This window comes from Lethenteron reissneri, chromosome 17, assembly GCF_015708825.2.
Source record: "Lethenteron reissneri isolate LAM-NWPU_2019-01 chromosome 17, ASM1570882v1, whole genome shotgun sequence".
NCBI classification, from domain to species: domain Eukaryota; kingdom Metazoa; phylum Chordata; class Hyperoartia; order Petromyzontiformes; family Petromyzontidae; genus Lethenteron; species Lethenteron reissneri.
Window position 1 is genome coordinate 349,328 of NC_083795.1, and position 21,253 is coordinate 370,580.

At 54.2% G+C, this 21,253-nt stretch overlaps 1 protein-coding gene and 1 pseudogene across 2 annotated transcripts; one reads left to right on the top strand and one right to left on the bottom strand.

The window, feature by feature from the left end:
* The window catches only part of LOC133343234 (nucleolar protein 14-like), a 14,140-nt pseudogene extending 8,624 nt beyond the window's left edge, over nt 1–5,516 (bottom strand).
* A 273-nt stretch (nt 5,517–5,789) lies between these two features.
* Nucleotides 5,790–21,084, top strand: LOC133343271 (cilia- and flagella-associated protein 99-like). Of its 2 annotated transcripts, none has more exons than XM_061552731.1 (16): nt 5,790–5,909; nt 7,024–7,139; nt 7,470–7,614; nt 8,598–8,692; nt 9,447–9,559; nt 10,093–10,267; nt 10,656–10,736; nt 11,207–11,275; nt 12,023–12,103; nt 12,750–12,838; nt 14,082–14,286; nt 14,851–14,992; nt 17,865–18,016; nt 18,529–18,734; nt 19,405–19,582; nt 20,161–21,084. In XM_061552731.1, the coding sequence occupies exons 2-16, from the start codon at nt 7,029–7,031 to the stop codon at nt 20,335–20,337; spliced, it is 2,019 nt and encodes a 672-aa protein (XP_061408715.1). In that variant the 5' UTR covers nt 5,790–5,909; nt 7,024–7,028; the 3' UTR covers nt 20,338–21,084. The 2 variants fall into 2 exon arrangements, with proteins under 2 accessions (XP_061408715.1, XP_061408714.1); XM_061552730.1 differs by having other exon boundaries at nt 5,875–5,950.
* The last annotated feature ends 169 nt before the right edge of the window (nt 21,085–21,253 follow it).

Sequence of the window (21,253 nt, forward strand, 5' to 3'; positions counted from 1 at the left end):
TCTACCGAGGTGTGGTGCAGAGCCTCAGCACCACTTCACCACAATGGTGGTGGTGACCATAACAAAGGTAACAATAACGATGACAATAGCAAGAATGACGGTGATGACAAGGGTTGAGGGGACCCTAACAGAGATGTGAACCCACGACCTCTCGATTACGAGTTGTACGTGGCGCTCACCAACTATAACACTCGGCTGGACATCGGGAGGCGAGATGGTGGTAGAGAGACAAAGATGGAGAGGATGGGTGGGGGGGGAGATGGTGTGGAGGAAGCAGACTCACGCCCAGCTTGGCTTTGTTGCCCTCAGCCAGGCTGGGGTGAGTGCAGGCCTGGACACGTGCCAGCACGGTCGCACGCTGCTCGGGCCGGTACCCGTCCAGTAGCGTCCGCAGCTCCTGCGCACTCGTGGGGACTGGGGGGGGGGGGGGGACGTAGGTCGCAGTGAACATCGAGCGATCGGCTCGCGGGTAGCAACGTCGCAACCGCATGGCCGGCGACGCGCAGCGGCCATGCCATCGCGTGCCGGGGAACTCACCCGGGAAGGTGAACGGCATCTCCCTGCTCGCCGCCTCCATCGCCTGCCTCCGCTCGTGCAGCAACGGCGCCGCCTGCTGCTGCACGGCCTGCGTCCGCCTCCCATCCCCAATCGGGCCACCTGGCTCCCCATCCTCGTCCTCCCCATCCTCCTCCTCCCCATCCTCCTCCTCCCCATCCACACTCAAAGCCAACTTAAGCACAAAACTATCCATTTCCTCCTCCTCTTCCTCCTTGTCGTCTTCCTCAGAGCCAGCCTGTTCATCCGACTCCAGATCCGAGTGGTCATCATCACCATCGCTATCATCATCAGCATCATCATCCTCCTCCTCTTCATCCTCCTCCCCTTCTCTTCACCGCGGTCGTCTTCCTCATCGCTGTCCCCGTGGGCTGCGGTCGCCTCGTCGGCCCAGGTCACTGTCTTCAGCTTGCCGTCCTACACCGCAACGGCCAAACCCGGAGCACTCAGCACTATCATCAGCACCATCATCAGCACCATCGCTATCCTCAGCACAATCATCATCATCATCATCATCGCTATCATCTTCATTGTCCCCCAGGAGAACACGATGCCTTGCCTGGTGCCCGGCATACCGGGGCTCGAGTTGCAGGCCATGGTTGGGAGGCGACCGGATAATGACGTAAATCAATGCAATCATTGAATCTATCCGTGTGGAGCGCTCAGTGCGATTGCCTCGTATACATATGGGGGTTTTCAGCCACTCAAGTTTATTTCTGCATACCAATCACTAAACAACGACTGTTAAGCAGCTCAGGCAATGAAGACCGTCATATTAACAGGCAACTACTTCTAAGCATTGCCGAGGTGACATGGCGCCCACAGAGCATGCACGGCCACCCACCCAGCAGGACGGTCTCGTTAACCTCCCCGGGGAACGAAGGAAGGAGCCGCACGTCGTCAATCGCACGGCGATGCTACGAGGCTGAGCTACCCCAAGTGGGTCCCGTGCTGTGAGAGGGTGGGCCCTGACCCGTGACCCCCAGCGGGCCCTGTGCTGTGAGAGGGTGGGGGTGGCCCTAGATCCCCGGTGGGCCCCGTGCGAGCCTGCACCTCGTAGGCGAGTGCCGGCGCCGTGGGCTCGTCGTCCACATCGAAGCCGTCGTGGAGGTCGTCGGCCGACAGGTGCTTGGGCCTCTCGCTCTGCCCCTTCTCCTCAAAGGCCCCGCGCATCCTCCGCAGCCTCGCCGCCTGCACGCAGCAGCAGCGGATAGGGCAGGTGAGCTGTGAGCGGGATTCTGAGCGGTAAGCCGTGAGTCGTCAGCTCAGCAGCAGTGAGCCGCGGTGCAGCGTCAGTGGTGATCATGTGAGCGGTGAGCCGTGAGTGCTGAGCGTGAGTGCTGAGTGGTGAGGGCCTGAGTGGCGAGTCACAAGTGTCGAGCCGTGAGCCAGGGTTGCGCACCTCTAGGTGCTGCAGTCGCTGGGCCTCCTCGCGCGCCATCTCCTCCGCCGTCTTTGAGGCGCTCGCTCGGTTGCGCTTTATCTCAAAGGCAAGCTCCCCACCCGCCACGTCGTAGGCCTCCATCTGTACATGGGGGGGGGGGGGGAAGGGGGGCAGCAGCAGCGGGAAGGCACTCAAGAGTCGCATCACAAGGCAGGGACCCCGGCCTAACATAGCCCTCGACAAGAGTGTGACAGTCTCTGCGATTTAATTATTGAAACCTCCCCCACAACAAAATCCTCGGTGCGCACTCCTACGCTTAACAGCCATTACCGGCGTAGAACATCAACGGGACTGTGGGCTGTTTTCACCATGAGAGTTATCCCATGGTGGGTGATTCGAGAGGGAGTTGTTGAGGGTGAGGTTGCGAGAGGTGGGAAGGAGCGATCTCCTGCACAAGTCCACCGGCTCCGCCTACCGCTCACCCGCGGTGCATCGTCCTCAGCCTCGGCACGCAGGGCCTTGGGCGATTTGTGTGGCAGCAGCGACTGGATCAGCTTCCAATCGGCATCGAGCTTCTCGGTGAGCTCCAGCGTCTGCTCCCTGGGCGTTCTGTCTCTCAAACTGTGGACACACGTACACACACACACAGCGTACACACACACACATGCGTGCACACACACACATGCGGCACACACACACATGCATGCATACACACGTGAATGCGCATATACTTGCACGCACACGCAAGCACGTATGCACAAACCCAACAGTCCACACCCCAAATTCTGCCACTTGCATCATTGTGGATCCTAATCAAAGACCCAGCAGAGTCAACCCTCCCTTTTACTCTATCGTGTTATTTGAGGCTGAGGGCTCCCCTCCCCTCGGACCTCACAGAAATGCTCAGCCAACCTACAAACCTGTTGCTGGGGGTCGGAGATCAGATCACCGTTCTTTCCCTCGAAGACGGTAATGGGTGTGACGCTGGAACACGTAGGAGCACACTCTCCATGCACACTCGTGCTTCTACTGAGCAGCATAAACAACCACGCCTACCACGCTCCAGCAAGAGCACACGGCTTCCTTGCCAAAGTGAAAGTGGCTTTTACCAAATTACTGCCGAGTCAGGCCACTGCCTCGTAAAGTTACTGCCGAGTGAAATCACTGGGTAGTCAAGCCACGGCTTAGTCATTACTTCGTTAAATACAGTTGAATAGAGAAACTATATTAGGAAACCAGGTAAAACAAACTGAGCTCTGAGCTCTTTCTCAGAAGTGACCTGGCCACGTATGATAGCTCATCGCATTGGCCGAGCATGTGTGTAAACGAGACACCAGCGGGTGGGCGAGCGAGCTGCACCTTCTCCTTCTTGGACTTGGTGATGAGCTCCTCGATGAGCTCCTTGCGGGAGCGGGTGCGGCACTCGGCAGCCGCCCCGCCCCCACCGTCCTCGCCCTCCCCAACCGGAGCAGCAGCAGCAGCAGCCTTCTTCCTCCGCAGCAGGCCCCCTCCGCCGCCAAAGTGCGCCTCCGTGAATTCCGCTGTGCAGCCACAACGACACCAACACAGCCACGTCGACACACGGTAAGAACACAGGCACCAACACAGCCAGGTGTGTGTTGAGGTGTGTGTTGCGGTGTGTGTTGCGGTGTGTGTTGAGGGGTTGCGTGAGGGGTGCGTGATAACCGAGTGTGGTGCCGTGCCGGACCTGACAGGAGGCCGCGGTCGCCCGTGTCGCTGTCGCTGTCGGGGGGCGTCCCCGAGCGCCTGCACGTCCGCCAGAGACTGCCCGTAGTGCGTGAGCTGCTCCTCATCATCCGCCTCGTGCAGCGCAAACACGTTCTCTCGTGTGTGCTGGCGCTGTGGAGGGAACGCACGGCTCACACGCTCACGTCTCGCACCTCAATAACACCGACAGATGGCTCGTTCACAGCTTTGGGCTTCCCCCGGCTGTACTGTGGGGGTCTCTACACGGCACAGGTCTCCCACATCGACGACACAGACACAGTAGACATACACACAGAAAGATACACTAGACCATAATACTAAGCACATGCACTAGACACACATAAGACAATAGACACACACACACTATATACAAAAAAAACAAAGATCCCTGTATAGCCTTAACAGACTGTTGGGGCAAGTGCTGTTAGCGAGTAGCAGCTATGAAGGCCAGAACGGTACACGAGGGGGTGGGTGGCCAGCACCACGCCCGACCGCCTTTGTCTTCCCAGTGGTGATGTTTACACACTGCACCTGGTACCAGTTCAGATAATTGTCACTGATGTTGCCCATGAGCGGGAATCGAAACTCGGGTCACGGGTTCGTAGTGCAGCGCGCTAACCGCTACACCACCGCTCCCCACACGCGCACAAACACACACTGGGCAGTGTGTGCGTCACACCTGCCGCTCCTTGGCGAAGCGCTGCAACATCTTGTCCTCGAGGCTGATGGACGCGTCATTCTCTCCGATGCGCCGGTCCACGAACACGTTGCTCTTGTTCTTCTGCTTGTGCTCCTGCAGCAGCGTCCCCATGCGCTGCACGAGAGGGGCAATGTGAAAACTCCGCGAGCACTACCCACGCTACCCTCCCGGCGCCCCATCACGCCGGCACGAACCGTCGTTTACGATTTAAGCAAACGCGACACTCCTCTCGTTCGTGGTCTTATTATTCGCAACTCTGTATAATCTCACTTGAGTGACTAGCGGGTAATGTTTCAGTATTGGGATGTTGTTTGTTAAATTAGCCACGGGAGGAAACCAGAGAACCCGGAGCAAACAAAGAGGAAAACAAACTCCACGTGGAAGGGCGCTTGAATCTTGCTGAGGCGCGAGTGTTACCACCGTACCACCGTGCCAACCCGCCGCCCCTGTGAGAGATGGACCCTCGCATTTCCAAGCAATGAGAGCGGCGAGCCGGCCACTCTCTCCGTGTTCCACACATGCCTTACCTTCTTTATGGATTTGGAGCGGGACACGCCGGGGAGGCCGCGGTCGTGCTTCGGCTTGCGCCCAATGACGGAGAACTTCTGCCGGTTGATCTTCACCTCGAACGGGTTGGCTCGCACGTCGACCGTCTTCTTCGTGCGCCGGACCTTGTCTGCCAAGTTCCGCTTGGGCTTGGCCTTCCCCATGGCGCCGGCTCAGCGCTGCAGACACCACCCTCGATGAGCACGGTCGGCTCCATACGGTGCAGAGTAAGTTCAACATACATACAGTGGAAGGTGAGTGATGTACCTCTCCTACCTCACTCACTCACTCACACTCCACCCCCCCTCACTCACACTCCACCTCTCACTCACTCACACTCCACCCCTCCTTACTCAGTCTATGGCTGAGTGCGCGTCTCACCGACTCGAGTGGGGTCTCGGGGTAGAGTCTCTCCGAGTCGCGTCTCTGTGTGTAGAGCTTTGGCGCCTCACCGACTCGAGCGGGGGGGGTGTCTGTGTGGAGCCGCGACGACTCGAGAGGGTCTCCGCGTGGAGGCAAGTCGCCGCTGGCTCCTCGCTCCGCTCTCCAATCCGCACGTGCGCACCGCTAGCGAGCCGCCATGACAGTGCACGAGAGGTCAGGGGTCGGGGGTCATGGGAGGCAGGGGCGGGGCTCGCGGGGGACAGATCTCGCGAGAAGGGAGATCTCGCGGGCAGGGGGGATGAGATCTCGCGTGGAGGGGAAATCTCGCGAGATTGCGAGGAGAGGCGTGAGCATCCGCAAGAAGAGAGGGCGTGAGATCTCGCGAGAAGAAAGAGAGGGGTGAGATCTCGCGAGAAGAGAGGCGTGAGATCTTGCGAGAAGAGAGGCGTGAGATCTCGCGAGAAGAGAGGCGTGAGATCTCGCGAGGAGAGAGGCGTGAGATCTCGCGAGAAGAGAGGCGTGAGATCTCGCGAGAAGAGGGGCGTGAGATCTCGCGAGAAGACAGCGGCGAGATCTCGCGGCGCGCCGTGGTTGTTGCCAGGAGACGGCGCGGTGAGGGAGCAGCAGGAGACGCCCGCGTTGTTTACGAGCGGGTTTGTTGATCTGTTGACGCGTTGTTGATGTGTTGTTGACGTGTTGTTGACGTTGTTGATCTGTGGCCGCGTTTCGCAGCGGAGTTGACGGACCGGGCGGTGTCGCGCAGGCATCGTGAGCGGTGTTTGGGGGGGGGGGGGCGAGGGGAGATCCCCGCGTGGAGCGGGAGACGTCCCCGTGGGGGGGGGGGGGGCGCGTAGTCGGCGCCGCTTCGTTCAGTGGCACGCGTGGCCAAGCCTCGCCTGGCGAGGTGCAGACAATGACGAAGCTTGCATCCCCCCCCACCCCCACAGCTGGAGCAGGTAAATCCGCGGTAGCGCATCCGGACACCGCCACTCCGGGGGCGCTCGCGCAGGTTGCTGCATCACAACCCGCCCCGCGTGGTGCTGTGGTGGTGGGGGCAGTGCTTCCTAGGAAGCCCTCTGGCTCGGAATCCCCACTGGGTTCTACAGGGAACCCACGCCCGCACGGTGCAACAACAACAACAACAACCGCCACGGCGGGCCGCGGGGTGTTTTGTCGCAGTGCGCGCGAGTCCCCGTGCGGATGGACCCGCGGCGCGGGGGTCTCGCCGTGCCGGTCGAAAAGGCCGCGCTCGAGTCTTGAAGGAGTTGCCGCTCAGGGCGACGCCAACAAACAGCGCCGCTGCCGCGTCGTCTCCGTGTCCCCGTGACCGCGATCGCCGCTGCTGCGGGACCTGCTGCGCTTGCGACGGAGTGACGAGAAACTCGCCTCGCGGCGAGCCGAGTTGGTTTGAACTCCGAGTTTGCTGCGCGTCGCGAGGCTTTGAGAGAGAACGCGGCTGGCGCTGTCGCAGGCGATGCCCGACAGCGGCTGTGTTGTGGGCGGCAGGCGAGGGAACTCCTCCTCCTCCTCCTGCGCGTGTCGCCTGCCCCGCGGGCTCCCGAGAAAGAGGGCAGGGGGTGTCATTGTTTGTATAATGTTGAGCTTCTTTCGCACCGTACGTAGCCAACGGCGCGAATCGGAGGTGCGGGTCGTGCCCATGGTGACATAGACGACTTATTGAGATGGTGTTTAAAACGATGGCTACGTGGCGCTGTGTGTGTCTCAGGAGCAATGGGAAACTACGGGGAGCTGATTGGGGAGGTGGTCGCCCTGCTGGATAAGATCACAGCAGGGGAAGAGAACCTCATGCAGATCACAGACGACATCATTCAGTCGCGCCAGGTACGTGCAGCGCAGTGGCGGATCCCCTCGACGCCCGACAGCTCCTATTTATACTTGCAAGAGGAAACGCATTGATTGTGTTTTTGTTATACAACTGTAGGGACCTATTTAAAAACCTTGGGAAGTTTGTACATGCTCTGTAGGTGCAGTCATGTTTGAGCAAGGTGATGTTTTAACAAAAAACACGGAACCTCTTTGTACCGCCAGCTGCTTGGGGAGGCCTTCACCCAGCAGCAGACTCAATTTGAATGAATGTGTATGTTTATCTCTCCATAAACCACAAAATTGGAACATTCTAACACCGCCAATATCTCGCGACGTGCTGTGGAGGGCTGGAGTGAAGATAACTTGGTGTTCCTCCTGGGAGTGCTGGGAGGCTGCGTGGAACAGAGGCGACTGCTCGCGGTCGTGGTCAACGCCTTCTACGCTCGCCACGGCAAGCACGTTCTGCTCAAGCAGCGAAACGTCTTTACAGGTGCGTCTCACAGTGCCCTGCACATTCCACTAAACAATTATCCCGCTTCCACCACGTTAAAGCCACTCAAAACAGCACTTTAAAAAAGTTATTTAAATCTCTTCAGGGCTCATAACAAGGACCCTTGGGCATTCACCATCGTCATATCACTTGTTGTTATCGCCGCATTCAAGAACCTTGCAAGCCTCTCACGACGAGGCCCTTGCCGTCACTACGGCATAATGGTGTGTCAGCTGTAGTGCACATCCCATTACACCTGTGTTTCCATTGCAGCAACGTCTCTCACTTTGTAGTCATTCATCATTCAATTCCTTTTTCTTCAGCTGCCATTTCACCTCCAGTTTCCCTTTTTTCCATCCAATGACACAGGACATAAACGTCAATTTCAGAACATCTTGTGGGAGTAATTTATAAGGGTAATGATTTGTGTTTGTTAAGCATTTATAGTGAAATGGTATCTCAGAGCACAACGCGGGAAAAATTAAGGTGAGCTCTGCTGGGCTCGATCACTAAGCCAGAGGGGATAGAGAGAGGGAGCTTAGAGGTGTAGACAGAGTAGTGGGAGAGGAGGGGGTGGGGGTGTGAGGAGGGAGGATGCAGATAGAGAGAAGTAATGGAGGATCAAAGCAGGATCCGACGAAGCCTCATTTGGATACTTGGTGTGGGACCAAGATCTCTGGGGTGGAGTTGGACCCCACGCAGGCCATTCTTGGACCAACACAGTCTGGTTTCAAGTGGTTCGTATGAACAAGGCGATACCCATTACCGGAGGCAGAGGAGCCTTTAGTAGGTTAATTGCGCCACTCACACGAGGGGTGAGATAGCCATGATTATTGTCCACATTCAGATCTGCCCCGTGCCTACGTTTGATGTCCATTATTTAAAAGAGTATTTATTGAAATTAGTAGTTAAATAGAGTGCTGTATCGGTGGTGTGGCTTCGTGCTGAGATAAAATTTCCACCACTGTCACGTCCGCTCACAGTCATCGCCTACCTGGCTGTGTTTCGCCTGGAAGAGCTGGGGATGACCAGTTTCACCAAGATCATCAACTCCCAAGACATACCCAGCATGCATAAGGTGACAATGCGTGCAGGTCACAATGTGTTCTCCATATTGCCACAGCTGCTGTCATTTTTTCAATGTTTCAGATTATTTATTATTGATTGTCTATCTTTCTTTCATATGCCATTTGAAAAGCAACTGACAAAACATTGTACCTCCTGTGTTGAGTTTGTTATTCCAATCGATGGCATGAAGAGTTACTTGGTGTAATCCAAGAACGCCACATGAAGTCATCTCCTCTGGACACCTCCCCGGTTCCTTGTTCACACTGCACCACAGCACTCACCGTCATGACCACCAATGTCACTAATGCTTCTTTCACATTTTTGCGTTTCCAAAATTCCTACAAAACTGATCAAGTCACCCTGCTTCTCAAGAAACCTGGCCTCAATCCAGACATCCCAGCATGCTATCAACCCACAACCAATCTCTCCACCCTCTCCAGGCTCCTCGAATGCCCCACCCTCACCCAGCTGAGGGCCCACATTACCTCCTTTCCAAACCTCTGCTCCTTCTAGTCTGCCTTCCGTCAGACCTACTGCTGTGACCACCAGCGGGGTCCTGCTGTTGTGAGCGGGGGTAGCCACTCGACCAAACAAAACAGGGAAGAAGTCAGTTTGGTAATTACCCTGCCTGGACAATGCTACAACGTGGTCCCTTTGCCCACAAGCTTCGTCTGCCGTTGCCTATGATGCTGCAGTGCTTTCTCAGCGTGAGTTTGTATGATCACTGAACTAATGACACACGCGGGGACGGTTTTTCCTTGCAGTTCTTGACTTTCCTGTTTGACGAAGTCAACTTAAGCACCTGGATAAAGGATGAGTGGAGTCAGCTGTATGACATCACCTTCGTGCAAAATAACCTGCTGGCGCCACTACTCAAGTACGTTTATGAACACTTGGGCCAAGCGCATGGTTTAGGGCCACAATTAAGCCATGTAACGCCATTTAAAACTACTCGTGCTGTTTTATATCAAAGGATTTTTACGTGGGATTGGCACCGCCTCCACTTGCACGTGCCTCTGTGTAGGCAGGGCAGTGGCAGTGTCAACCAGCTCCACGTAACTAACAATGCCTCTGCTGGTTTAGTTTCACGCTGCATGGAAATATGAATAGATGAAGTTATGTTAAGTTCATTCAGTGAAGTCATTGTATTCTTTGCAAGAGAGGTGTCTGGTGGCGATTCAGCAAGGTTTCCTAGCTGTCTCTCCATCTTCTTTAATGTGTCACTTCGCTTCAGGCACTTTAGTGCTCCACATGTAAACGATGTACAATGCAATTGACCGAACAACCCAAGTCAGCTGATCCGAGATAAGAGTATCGAAGAATTATTGAGTCTTTGCTATTTCCTTACAGCATGTTAATCGCCCCTTCGGCAGACACAGCTGCGTAAGAAGTTCTCTTTGTCGCTTTCAGAAACAGAGAGGAAGTGCTTTGGCTGACGGAGCAGTTGAGAAGCCAACTGGACGGCACGAGTCCCCCGCGGCCGAAGCCCAAGACCACGGAGCCGCAGGAGTTCTCGCTGACCAAGCCCAAGCCACGGACTCTGCCTCTGCCGGATCGCGTCCCCTCCCTCGGCAAACCCAACCCCGTACGTCTCCCCTCCCTCGCCGTGCCACCACCATCAATGTTACTCGCTGGCGTGATCAGAAATACACCATGCTCCGTATCATTTAACTGCCTGTTTAGAAATGTTTTTTATTTGGTTAAACACTATTCATCGTTTAAAAATGTGTTATGTCACATGTAATATGGAGTCTGCGATGCATGGCCACAATTGTTTAATGCTGGCCATGATGATCGCCAGGCTTTTGCCATTCCACTGCTGGATGAAGGGGATTCCTGAGACGATGATGCGCTTTGTCGAATGTAACTGCACGTCAACAAGCTTGGTGTTTGACGCCCGACCCCAGGCAGAGCTGTTGCAAGCTTGGCAGGGAGTGCTGTGGTTGTACAGTTGATTGTTTGTGTGTGTGCAGGTGCCCAAGAGCACGTACCATCTCCCGAAAGAAATGGCAAAGCTTCAGGACGTCAGGCAGAGGAACCGGCGAAGAGCTGAGGTTCCCTAACTCTGGAACACAACCCACTCTTGCTTAGCACAACTGCACGTACTTGGCACACGAGTCATCTAAAGCCAAACACACACACCGTGCAGCTGGCATTGGCCAAACATCTCAATGCTGAAATAAGACCTACAAACTACTCAGTTGGGATTACACACGGCAGCAGCATCGCCCCCTACTCACACAACTTGGCAGGACCCTCTGAACAAAAAAAAGAGTCATACCGAAAATATAAAGATATGCTTTGTGATAGCTTCGTGATAATGTAATTCGTGTCTCGTAAGTCATGAATGCGAGCACCCAGAGTTACGTAGCAACAGTTAAATTGCAATGGTTCAGCAGCTGTAATCGTTTCAAAGTAAAAACTTAACACGATCACGTGGGCACAGTACACCAGAACGACTTGTTAGAACAGGCACATTTCTAAATATAAGAAAATAAGCATGTCACCGCTCGTGCTGTTACAGAGAAATCTGATGGAAGCGAGCAAGATGCTGTTCCAGTGCGCAAACGCCGAGAAGGCGGATCAAACCAAGGTGAGGATGACACGGGGGGGGGGGGGGGGGGGGGTATGCCGAGGGTGTGTGGGAGTGACATGGAGAGGAACGGAGTGGGGAGGGTATGGGGAGTACGTATGTGTGTTGAACTTCTTTCGCACTGTCGTAGCCAATCGTGCTCATGGGAGGTGCGGGAAGTAGAGAGGTACAGAGGAAGGAGTGGACCTCACATTGAGGGAGAAATCTGACCGGTGTTTACCAATGCTTACATATTTCACTGTGCGAGATTACACACACGTGTTATTGGTTAGTTTCACTCTCAAGGCCAGTGTACAGTTGATGCTATACACGTCCACATGCAGAGTGACTGATTCCAGTGACTTTGATACAGAGTTTCTCTTTTTATATTTGTGAACCTTGAGCACGACGCTTTTTTGTTTTCGACGGAATTGGGTCTTGTGGACATTTGTACAACACTATGTCGTATTATACGATTAGTTATGCCGATTCACGTAACGTGCTGAAAGTAATGTTGGGCATTTTTTGCGAGCGTGCCCGCACACACTTGCTACTCGGCACGTTCTTGTGGAAGGCAGATTTTCAGTTTTTCCTGCTCAGCAGCAGTGGTAGCGGTGACCTGCAGCTTGCGCGCTTTAGCTCGGCGCATTGTGCCGCCCGCTTCCCCAGCATCATTTTTTATTCACAAAACGTGTCAATTCAGTATCCGTTACGCACATCAGTTGTGTGGCCGAACCATCCACCACCTCTCCCGTTGGATGTGCTCAGCGCGTCATGGCGGAGCTCGCTGCAGAGATGTCGAGGACGAGTGCAGAGAGGCCCCGGGCCAGGAGCGTGCCAAAGACCTCGGTAAGCACCGCCGCTCCATCCAAGGGCTCAACCAAAGCCAAGAGAGAGAGAAGCGTTCTCTGCCTCCATCTGTACATTTTTGCACGGTTTGTGACCTCAGCTCTGCCAATCTGCCGTCCGTAGTGAAGTGCTCACGGAGGTGGTGGGGTTGAGTGACTACACGTTAAACAAAACAAGTAAAACATTTATACGAGGTGTTCTTTTTGTTTTTATACCCACAGAGCCTTTAATGCATAATATTAAAATGGAGATCACATTAGATAGATACAATCATTATGGCAGCAATAAGAGATATGACCGTCATCTGGATGATGAGCGAGGCGTCCCTCTGGATGCGTGTACCATGGGCCAGAGAGGGATGGATGGATATCGCAAGTTCCAGGACATTTACGGATGCTGTCCCACGTGATCGGATTGTTTTATTTTGACAATACAGTAAAAGTAATTAATAATCTTCCATTGGTCAATGCCAACAACCAGTTTATCTTAAACACACGATACAGGAAACCTAACGTGAGTGCATTTGCCAAGTGTAATTAATAAAATATATTCCCTTTGGCAGGACTACTTGCTAAAGTAGCATCGTGACAATGCGAAGCTGCATATCGTTTACAGGACTGTGATACGAGCGTTGTTTTTATTGTAGAAGAACAACGTTCCTATTAAGCTCAACACAACGGCCATACTGCGAGAGGGAGCTTTCTACCAGGCCCGAGAGACACAGGAGCTCAAAAGGTCGGTTTCCACGCACGCACAAAGACATGCACACCCACACGCACGCATACACATGCAACAACAACCGCCATTCGCCACTAAGTAGTAGCTGTGGACGATGAGAGTGGGCCTGTTGCTTTTTCTCAGCCAGCCTGAACACCTCCTCTGTCAACCAGGGTCTCTGGGGAGGTCTGGATCATGTACCCAAAGCAGCCATTGCAGCTGCATGAGCCAAAGTCCTAAACCTCGCAGATGTTCTTTCTTGGATCCGGCATGCATCCATGATGTTGTGTGGATGCGCCAATCCCGGAACAGCGTGTTGGTAATTACAAGCCCATGGGCTGCACAAAAATCTAGCAGCCTCTACCACTGTTATTGAGCTGATCTGGCCCATGCCGTCCAATCACTCCAGACCAGGTGCCAGCATCATGACCAACTCGGGCATTAAAGTCGCCTAACAGGATGACTATCCCGAGGGGCCACTTTAGCTAGCACCTGTGACAGGAGGTCATAGAAGGCATCTGACTCATCAGCCTTACCTGCATCCCTCCATGGATGTTCGTCTTTGGTGGGGGCATGTGTAACCACGACCACCACTCCTCGCATCTAGTTGATGGGAAGGCGAGCCCAAAGTAGCATGGGGCTTACAGCTTCGCAAACCTCACCGCCACGCTCCCATTCCCCCTTCATTGTTTTGTTCAGAAGAAGAGCCACTCCCTGTTGTTTGGCAGTCTCCTGCCCCGAGTAGAGGACTGTCCACCCCTCAAGGTGGCAGGAGCCAGAGCCGGTCCACCGGACCTCCTGAACACTACAGAGATCCAGGCGGTACCGGTCCAGCTTCCGACAGAGGAGTGGCAGCCTCTTCTCCGCAGTGAACGTTCGAACATTCCACGTGGCCACCCGCAGTGGTTTTTGTTGTTTCTGGAGGAACCCCGAGGGTGAGGATTCAATCTCCTGCCTCTGCCAAATGTAGTTTGGCCAGGAGACTGCCCACCACAGCGTTTCCATCCGGCACCAACGAGGAGGTAGGGGGTTGTTTTGCCATGTGTGTGTGCACACGCACACACACGTGCACAGACACTTTTACGCACACATATGCACTCGCGCACGCACTCCCACACCCTAGCTGCTGCTCATTAACGATGTGCATGATTGGGACATCTCTTGTTTAGAAGGATGTCCTCGCAGAAAAGAGCATTGCACCTTGGATGAAGCTACTCTGTGAAATATCGGTCCATTTTGTTTCTCTCTCTAATGTGCCCAGGCTAGAGGAGCTGGTTAGGGGCGCGCGGGACGGGAGCGAATTTGCTGATTGGCAGGAGCGCATGCGGCAGCGCGACGCGTCGGAGGCAGCGCTGGAGGAGGAGCGGCGTCGGCTGGAGGGGAAGCTGAGCCTGGAGGAGGCCGTGCTGGCACGGCATGCCCTCGCCAGCCAGAACCAGCACAAAGCCGCCACCGTCAAGCAGCAGGTGGCAGCAGCAGCAGCAGAGCTGGGGCAGGGTTTGGGGCCCAGTTTACGTGTGGGAGGGAAGGCAGCTATTGCCAACATGTATGAGAAAATATAAACAAATTATGCTATTTTCCACCGATTTTGTTGTTTAAAAGATTACAAAGAATGTGGCACACCTTTTGTGACAAAAGGATGGAGGTGCTTTGTCTATTTTTATATTGATTGGGACTTGATGAATATAGTCTTCAAGTAGGGAAAAATGTTTCTGTAATCCCAATTGAGTAATGTTGCAGAGTAATTTTTCAAATTTGGACCGTGATGCTGACATACAATGGCCTTCTCATTGCAAATGGCGCCAGGGGATCTTTAACGTGCAATGTGAAGTAGACAGCGAGTAGTACTTTACGGTTAATACAAAACCGCAGTTATAACCAGGGCGGCCTGCCGGATTTAAACCGCAAACCTCTGCAACAAGCGGCGACCGCACTGCCGCTGGTCCACCGCCTGTGCGGTGTGCCGCAGTCTGTGTGCGCGTCTCACGTAGCCCGTGGTGTGTCTGTGGACGTTGCTGCGTGTCCCACAGACAGCTGAGATGATGCAGCAGTACGCAGACCGGCGGCTTCAAGAGGAGAAGGAGATGAAGAAACTGATTAAGCAAATCATGGAGGGTCATGAGAATTCCAAAGCAGCTAAACTGAAACTTCAAGAATACAAACAGAAAATAGGTAAGAATCACCATATCACTGTTTTTACTTCCTAAAATCACTGTTGCTTCTGCTCGTTTGAAAAGTTTTACATCATTTACATTTGGGAGGAGTGGTGGCCTTGCGGTTAGCACTGCACTATTAAGCTGTCACAAAAGAGGGCCCCGCGACAGCCCTGTGGATGGCTGCCTCAGGGGCCCCACGTGGCCTCCTGCCCCACGCCTCCAGGAACCTCTGGGCGGTGGCAGAAAGAGGAGCACATGGAACAGGGAAACATTTTACTTATGCCTGTTGTATATAGTCTTGTTAACAAATAAGCAGATCTTTAGCATGTATTAATTTGATCCCATAAATAAATCAATATCAATTATATTCTTATTTAGAACAATATATTTCAGCTGCAACTGCTGTCAGGAGTGGTGTAATAATTGAGCCAGCATGCTGTGGGTAGAGCTGATTCACAATAATGTAGATAAAAATTAAATCCCAGTCAGGGGTCAACTCAGTCCTTGATCCCTCCAGGGTTGATCAAATGAATACCTCTTTGTGAGAAGGAGTGATCGTCTTATGCAGAGCCCTGCCATGGGAATGTGGAATTTACACCACGTACTCAGGGCTGGCAATGATAACCACTGCCCCATTGCTCTATTGAGCAATGGGTGTGTTTTAAGTAACATGTCACCAAGGTTTGATTCAACTGTAATGTTGCCGCATACTGCTCAGGTGTCAGGGACTCCAGGTTTGCAATGTCCGCACTTGCGAGTGCTGTGGAAGCTGCGGTGTGCTTTGTCAACACACTGCGCTGATCAGGTTTGTGTGCATATGGTTTGCAGTGAATTGATGCTCAAGTGAGTTTGAATGTAATGTTGTGATGTGCAGTGAATTGGTTATTCTTCTCAACGCCCCTGATGTTTGCAGTGCAGTGGAGATGTGTGCTGTAATGTGGTTCATAGGTTTAACAACAAGCGTGTGCATTGCATGTACAATGCTCAGCCTTATCCAAACCACCAACTCCTTGCATATATATATATATAGTGGATGCAAGGAGTGGTTTCCAGCCTGCATGATTGCTTCTTTTGTGGTGAGGTTTTTCATCATTTACAGAGTGTAATTTCTGTAATGCATTCTCTATATTACACGACCATACACAGGATGTTAGTTGTTTTGCTGCCTTGTATGATTTAAGGAACATTGGCACTCATTCAGGGCTATTTTTTTTACCTTTTATCCAACTGCAGAAAACTTGGTAAAGCCATCATTGTGGGTAAATACGTGAAATGATGCAACTTTGCACGGATATAGAGTTTTTAGGTATTTTTTAAGTTGTAAAATTAACAGCAGTTTTATAATTTCCCAGAAGCATTGCGATCAGGACGAGGGAATGGGGCTGTGGTGGAGAGAAAGATGGAGAGCTAAAGGGGTGGAGCCTGGGGGAGGGTGTGGGGGTCAGGTTGGAGCGAGGGGGAGGGTGTGGGGGTCAGGTTGGAGCGAGGGGGAGGGTGTGGGGGTCAGGCTGGAGCGAGGGGGAGGGTGTGGGGGTCAGGTTGGAGCGAGGGGGAGGGTGTGGGGGTCAGGTTGGAGCGAGGGGGAGGGTGTGGGGGTCAGGTTGGAGTGAGGGGGAGGGTGTGGGGGTCAGGCTGGAGCGAGGGGGAGGGTGTGGGGGTCAGGCTGGAGCGAGGGGGAGGGTGTGGGGGTCAGGTTGGAGCGAGGGGGAGGGTGTGGGGGTCAGGCTGGAGCGAGGGGGAGGGTGTGGGGGTCAGGCTGGAGCGAGGGGGAGGGTGTGGGGGTCAGGTTGGAGCGAGGGGGAGGGTGTGGGGGTCAGGTTGGAGCGAGGGGGAGGGTGTGGGGGTCAGGTTGGAGCTAGGGGGAGGGTGTGGGGGTCAGGCTGGAGCGAGGGGGAGGGTGTGGGGGTCAGGTTGGAGCCCGGGGGAGGGTGTGGGGGTCAGGTTGGAGCGAGGGGGAGGGTGTGGGGGTCAGGCTGGAGCGAGGGGGAGGGTGTGGGGGTCAGGCTGGAGCCCGGGGGAGGGTGTGGGGGTCAGGCTGGAGCCCGGGGGAGGGTGTGGGGGTCAGGCTGGAGCGAGGGGGAGGGTGTGGGGGTCAGGCTGGAGCGAGGGGGAGGGTGTGGGGGTCAGGTTGGAGCGAGGGGGAGGGTGTGGGGGTCAGGTTGGAGCTAGGGGGAGGGTGTGGGGGTCAGGCTGGAGCGAGGGGGAGGGTGTGGGGGTCAGGCTGGAGCCCGGGGGAGGGTGTGGGGGTCAGGCTGGAGCGAGGGGGAGGGTGTGGGGGTCAGGTTGGAACGAGGGGGAGGGTGTGGGGGTCAGGTTGGAGCGAGGGGGAGGGTGTGGGGGTCAGGCTTGAGCGAGGGGGAGGTTGTGGGGGTCAGGCTGGAGCTAGGGGGAGGGTGTGGGGGTCAGGCTGGAGCGAGGGGGAGGGTGTGGGGGCAGGCTGGAGCGAGGGGGGGGGGGTGGGGGTCAGGTTGGAGCGAGGGGGAGGTTGTGGGGGTCAGGCTGGAGCGAGGGGGTGGTGGACAGTGCTCGTGTCTTCACCACAGGTGTACATTATTAAGATTTTCCTGTCACAATGTAAAATCCCATGCACTTGTGTGGTTGACTGCACGTGTGAGTAACTAAAGTGCAACAGTTAGTCGAAGTCTGCCATATTCGTGTCCATTATAAACTACTGGAGTAAGGCATGAAGTTGTTGTTTGTGTTTGCAGTGGAATGCGTGAGAATGTGTGTTGCTGGATACAGTTGCACGTTCTGCAAGTGGCTATTCTTATGATGCGTTGTTGTTGTTGAGCATCACCGCCGTGTGCGCTGTGGTCGGGAGCAAAGCGTTTTCCGTTGAGCAGCCGTGTTGGTAGCGGATTGAGCCATGAGTGTGGTGGGGTGAGCAGTGCAGGAGGTGATGGAGGAGAGCCAGGAGATGCTGAGGCAGGCACTGGAGCGTGCCCAGGAGGACATGTGCCGTCGGCAAGAGCTCATACAACAGATCCGCGCCCTGGAGGCCGTGCCCGCCTTGCGCCATCCGCACATGGACCCCACACAGGTGATCGGCCAAGTTCAACACGGTCGCACGGACAACCGCCTTTGCTACACATAACCAACCGTAGCTCGGTCTTAGTCAAGGCTCATCTCGGGTGTGGCCCTGGCTCAAGTGAGCCATGGCTCAGAGCCACGCGCTTAACTTGAACCGGCTGTGAGCACGGTCCCAATCACCGCCCAGGATTCCCGAAAGCCGCGCCTCAGCCAGGCCACGGCCGTGCCGCTCGGGCGTCGCTGGAGGCTCGTGAGCTGAGCCAGAGTGGGAGGGTATAAAGGTGTCAGTTTTTGTACCAGTTTAAAGGGTAAAAACCTACTACTACTGAGCCAGAGTGTTACGAGACTGCTGGGCCAGAGCCGAGCCGTGACCATCAACAGTCCCGAGAGACAATAGCCAAGCCTGTGCTAGTTACTGTGCTAGTTACTGTGCTAGTTACTGTGCTAGTTACTGTGGTTGTTACTGTGGTCCGCTTTCCCTGGTCTCGACTGCCGTTTCTGTGCTCTCCGTGACCGCCGCAGACGGCAGGGCATGCGCTGCTGAGCGAGATGTCGCTGGTGGAGCTGAGAGAGCGGCTGGCGCTACTTAAGGAGGCCCAGCACAAGGCCAAGGAGGAACGGCGTGACGACATCCTCAGGGAGAAGCAGGCCAAGGAGCAGCTCCTGCTGCAGCACCTGGACAAGATCTCCCTGCACCGCGCATCCAACAGCAAGGCGGCCGCTCTCCGGTGAGAGGAGACACGTCGGATGTTTGGCATCCACGTAGTTGGCGAGCAAAGGTCCAATGCCCAGCGAGTCATATGGCCACCAAAAACAGCATGATCCGAGCTGTAGTAGCTATATTATGTAATAGCTATGATGCAACACGCTTCTTGAGTAAGGTTATGAGAAGGGCTTGGGAAAAGGAATTCCAAAGTGGAGCGGTGCGAGGGAAGAAGCAAAAGGAGAAATGTTGTGACCTGCAGTGTTTATTGGACAAAATGTTGTACACAAATGTTTCTATCAGTGTAACTTTCCCCACATACACGTTTTGTTTGATTGCCGAATCAGGCCCAAGGTTTGGAAAGCTAAAACAATAAATATTAGTCGAATATACTCGTATAATAAACAATATCTCATTATTTTTTGTCCAAGTGACTTTAGGGGGAGGTTGAAGGTGGAAATGAGAGGACACAGAGGCACAGTTGCATAAGACTGATCTCTCCTACTTCACTGGTAGAGATGGGAACACATCTAGGGACTAATTGATGTCTGTGTTCATAAGAGAGATTAGTGGCATGGACGAGGGGGTTTACGTCACCAACACTTTCAGCCAGGAGTGCGACGGTGCCGAGTTTTGGATTTCGAACGTCGCGGCGCGAACGCGCATTAAGTCCGCTGCGCTGGCTCTGGGTGCAGGCTGGAGGAGAAGCGAGCCAGGCAGCAAGCGCCCGCGGCCTCCCCTCCAGACGCCCTGGGCGACCCCAAGCTAAGCGACCTCCTTCAGCGTCTGGAGGACCGTCGCGCCGAGAGGAAGAGGTTGACGCAGAGTGGCCGGGAAGGGCCAGGAGTGCCCGCCGCGGTGCCGGCAAGCAAGGTGACCCTCACGGCTCGCTCCACGGCAAGAGCAGCGTCGCAGCGTGCGGACTCGCAAGTCACGGCGACGAGGGGAGAGGGGCGAGGGGGGAGGGGCGAGGGGCGAGGGGTGAGGGGGGAGGGGTGAGGGGGGAGGGTTGCTCAGCAGAAGGAACTTTCTCCAGCAGTTGGGGGAACTTTTTCCGGTGTGGGGGTCTATGCACCCCCATCACCCCCCTGGCCGGTTTGTTATTGGCTCAAACTATTCTCGTGAATTGACATTAAACAATTTAAAGCCAGATAAGTTCATACAGACTATGTAGGCAAAGAGATGAAAGCTACCAAATGTATTGCCCGTTTAATCGCGTTAAGATGAAGCGAGTGGAGGACATGCAGCGGGCAAAATGGAACCGTAGAAGTCCCGGTACAAAACTTATATCGTCCTGCAGACCACGTTCACTGTTGTTGCCCCTAAAAATGCGAATATTGACCAAGTGTAAAACGTTCTGAAAGTGGTGGTCTACGTGTATAGTGCTGCTCTGAGAAGTAGGGGCATGGCTATATACCGGCCCAATGCCACTGCTGCGCTTGTGCCTACAGAAGTCGCAGGAGCACTGGCAGGAGCTGGAGAGGAGCAGGGAGCGTCAGGCCCAGCTCCTGACGCAGGGGGCGGCCGACAAACAGGTGGACCACAAGCAAGGCGTGTACCAGGCAGCCCGGGTGGGCGCCAACGCTGCCTGCATCACCCGCACTCAAGAGAAGATCAGCACCGTGTGAGCGGCCACCAGTGTGCGGTGCGTTGCTAAAACACAAATGGCGTTCTCAAGGGAAAACAAATCTATGAGTGTCCTCAATCAGGGAAGCCTTGGTGAGTCTCAAGACATTCTGGTGGGCCCTGCATGAGCATGTTTCGCCAGTTCCTTAATGTTTTTCACGTGGAAAGCAATGGGTTATCTGCAAAAGGCCCACGTAGCCAAGAGGATAACATTAGGAGAAAACTGCACAGGTCAGCAAATTATTTGCTGTACCATCATCTACTTTCCACCTCATAGGCATGCACGTTGCATGTGCGATCCACCAACACCACACCAATGAACTGCAGGTGTGTCGCTGCTTGAGTGTAGCTGCTTGAGAGTAGCTGCTCGAGAGTAGCTGCTCAAAGTGTTTGTGACAGTAGCTATGGAACAAAGCGGTCTTTAAGACACGTGTCGATAAGTTGCCATACGTAGCATGGAATCCAATTGTCATGCGGGATTTCAGTGTTCTTTTGCCTCATTTCAGCTTCTGTTGTCTAATAAAACAAAGCTGGTATCCCAAATACCTATGCAATAATCATAACAGCGACCACCGGACATGCTTATGAATGTGTTCACATTGCAACAGAACTACTAGTGTAACTCTAGTATAATATGTTTCCTAAAACTCTATATGCGGTTTACATGGTTGTCATTACTGTGAATGTGATTATTACCGTGTTGTTCAATTAAAAAAAAACATTTGTTAATAAATTCTTATGGTTCCCTCTGTTGGGTCTTCATGCTGTTGATCAGGGAAGCAGCATTGAAATGCCGAGCGGTTCAACCAGATGGACGTTGCCACTGCAATGAATTGACTAGCACAGCAATGCACAGGGCATTCAAAGCAAGGCAAATTTTAGAAAGCAAATTGAAAACATGTTGAGGAAGAGGAGAAA

Coding starts and splice junctions, on each gene's coding strand:
- LOC133343271 (XM_061552731.1), top strand. CDS start 7,029: ATGGGAAACTACGGGGAGCTGATTGGGGAGGTGGTCGCCCTGCTGGAT. Junction 9,560..10,092: donor CTGCTGGCGCCACTACTCAA/GTACGTTTATGA, acceptor TGTCGCTTTCAG/AAACAGAGAGGAAGTGCTTT. Junction 19,583..20,160: donor CCGCGGTGCCGGCAAGCAAG/GTGACCCTCACG, acceptor TTGTGCCTACAG/AAGTCGCAGGAGCACTGGCA.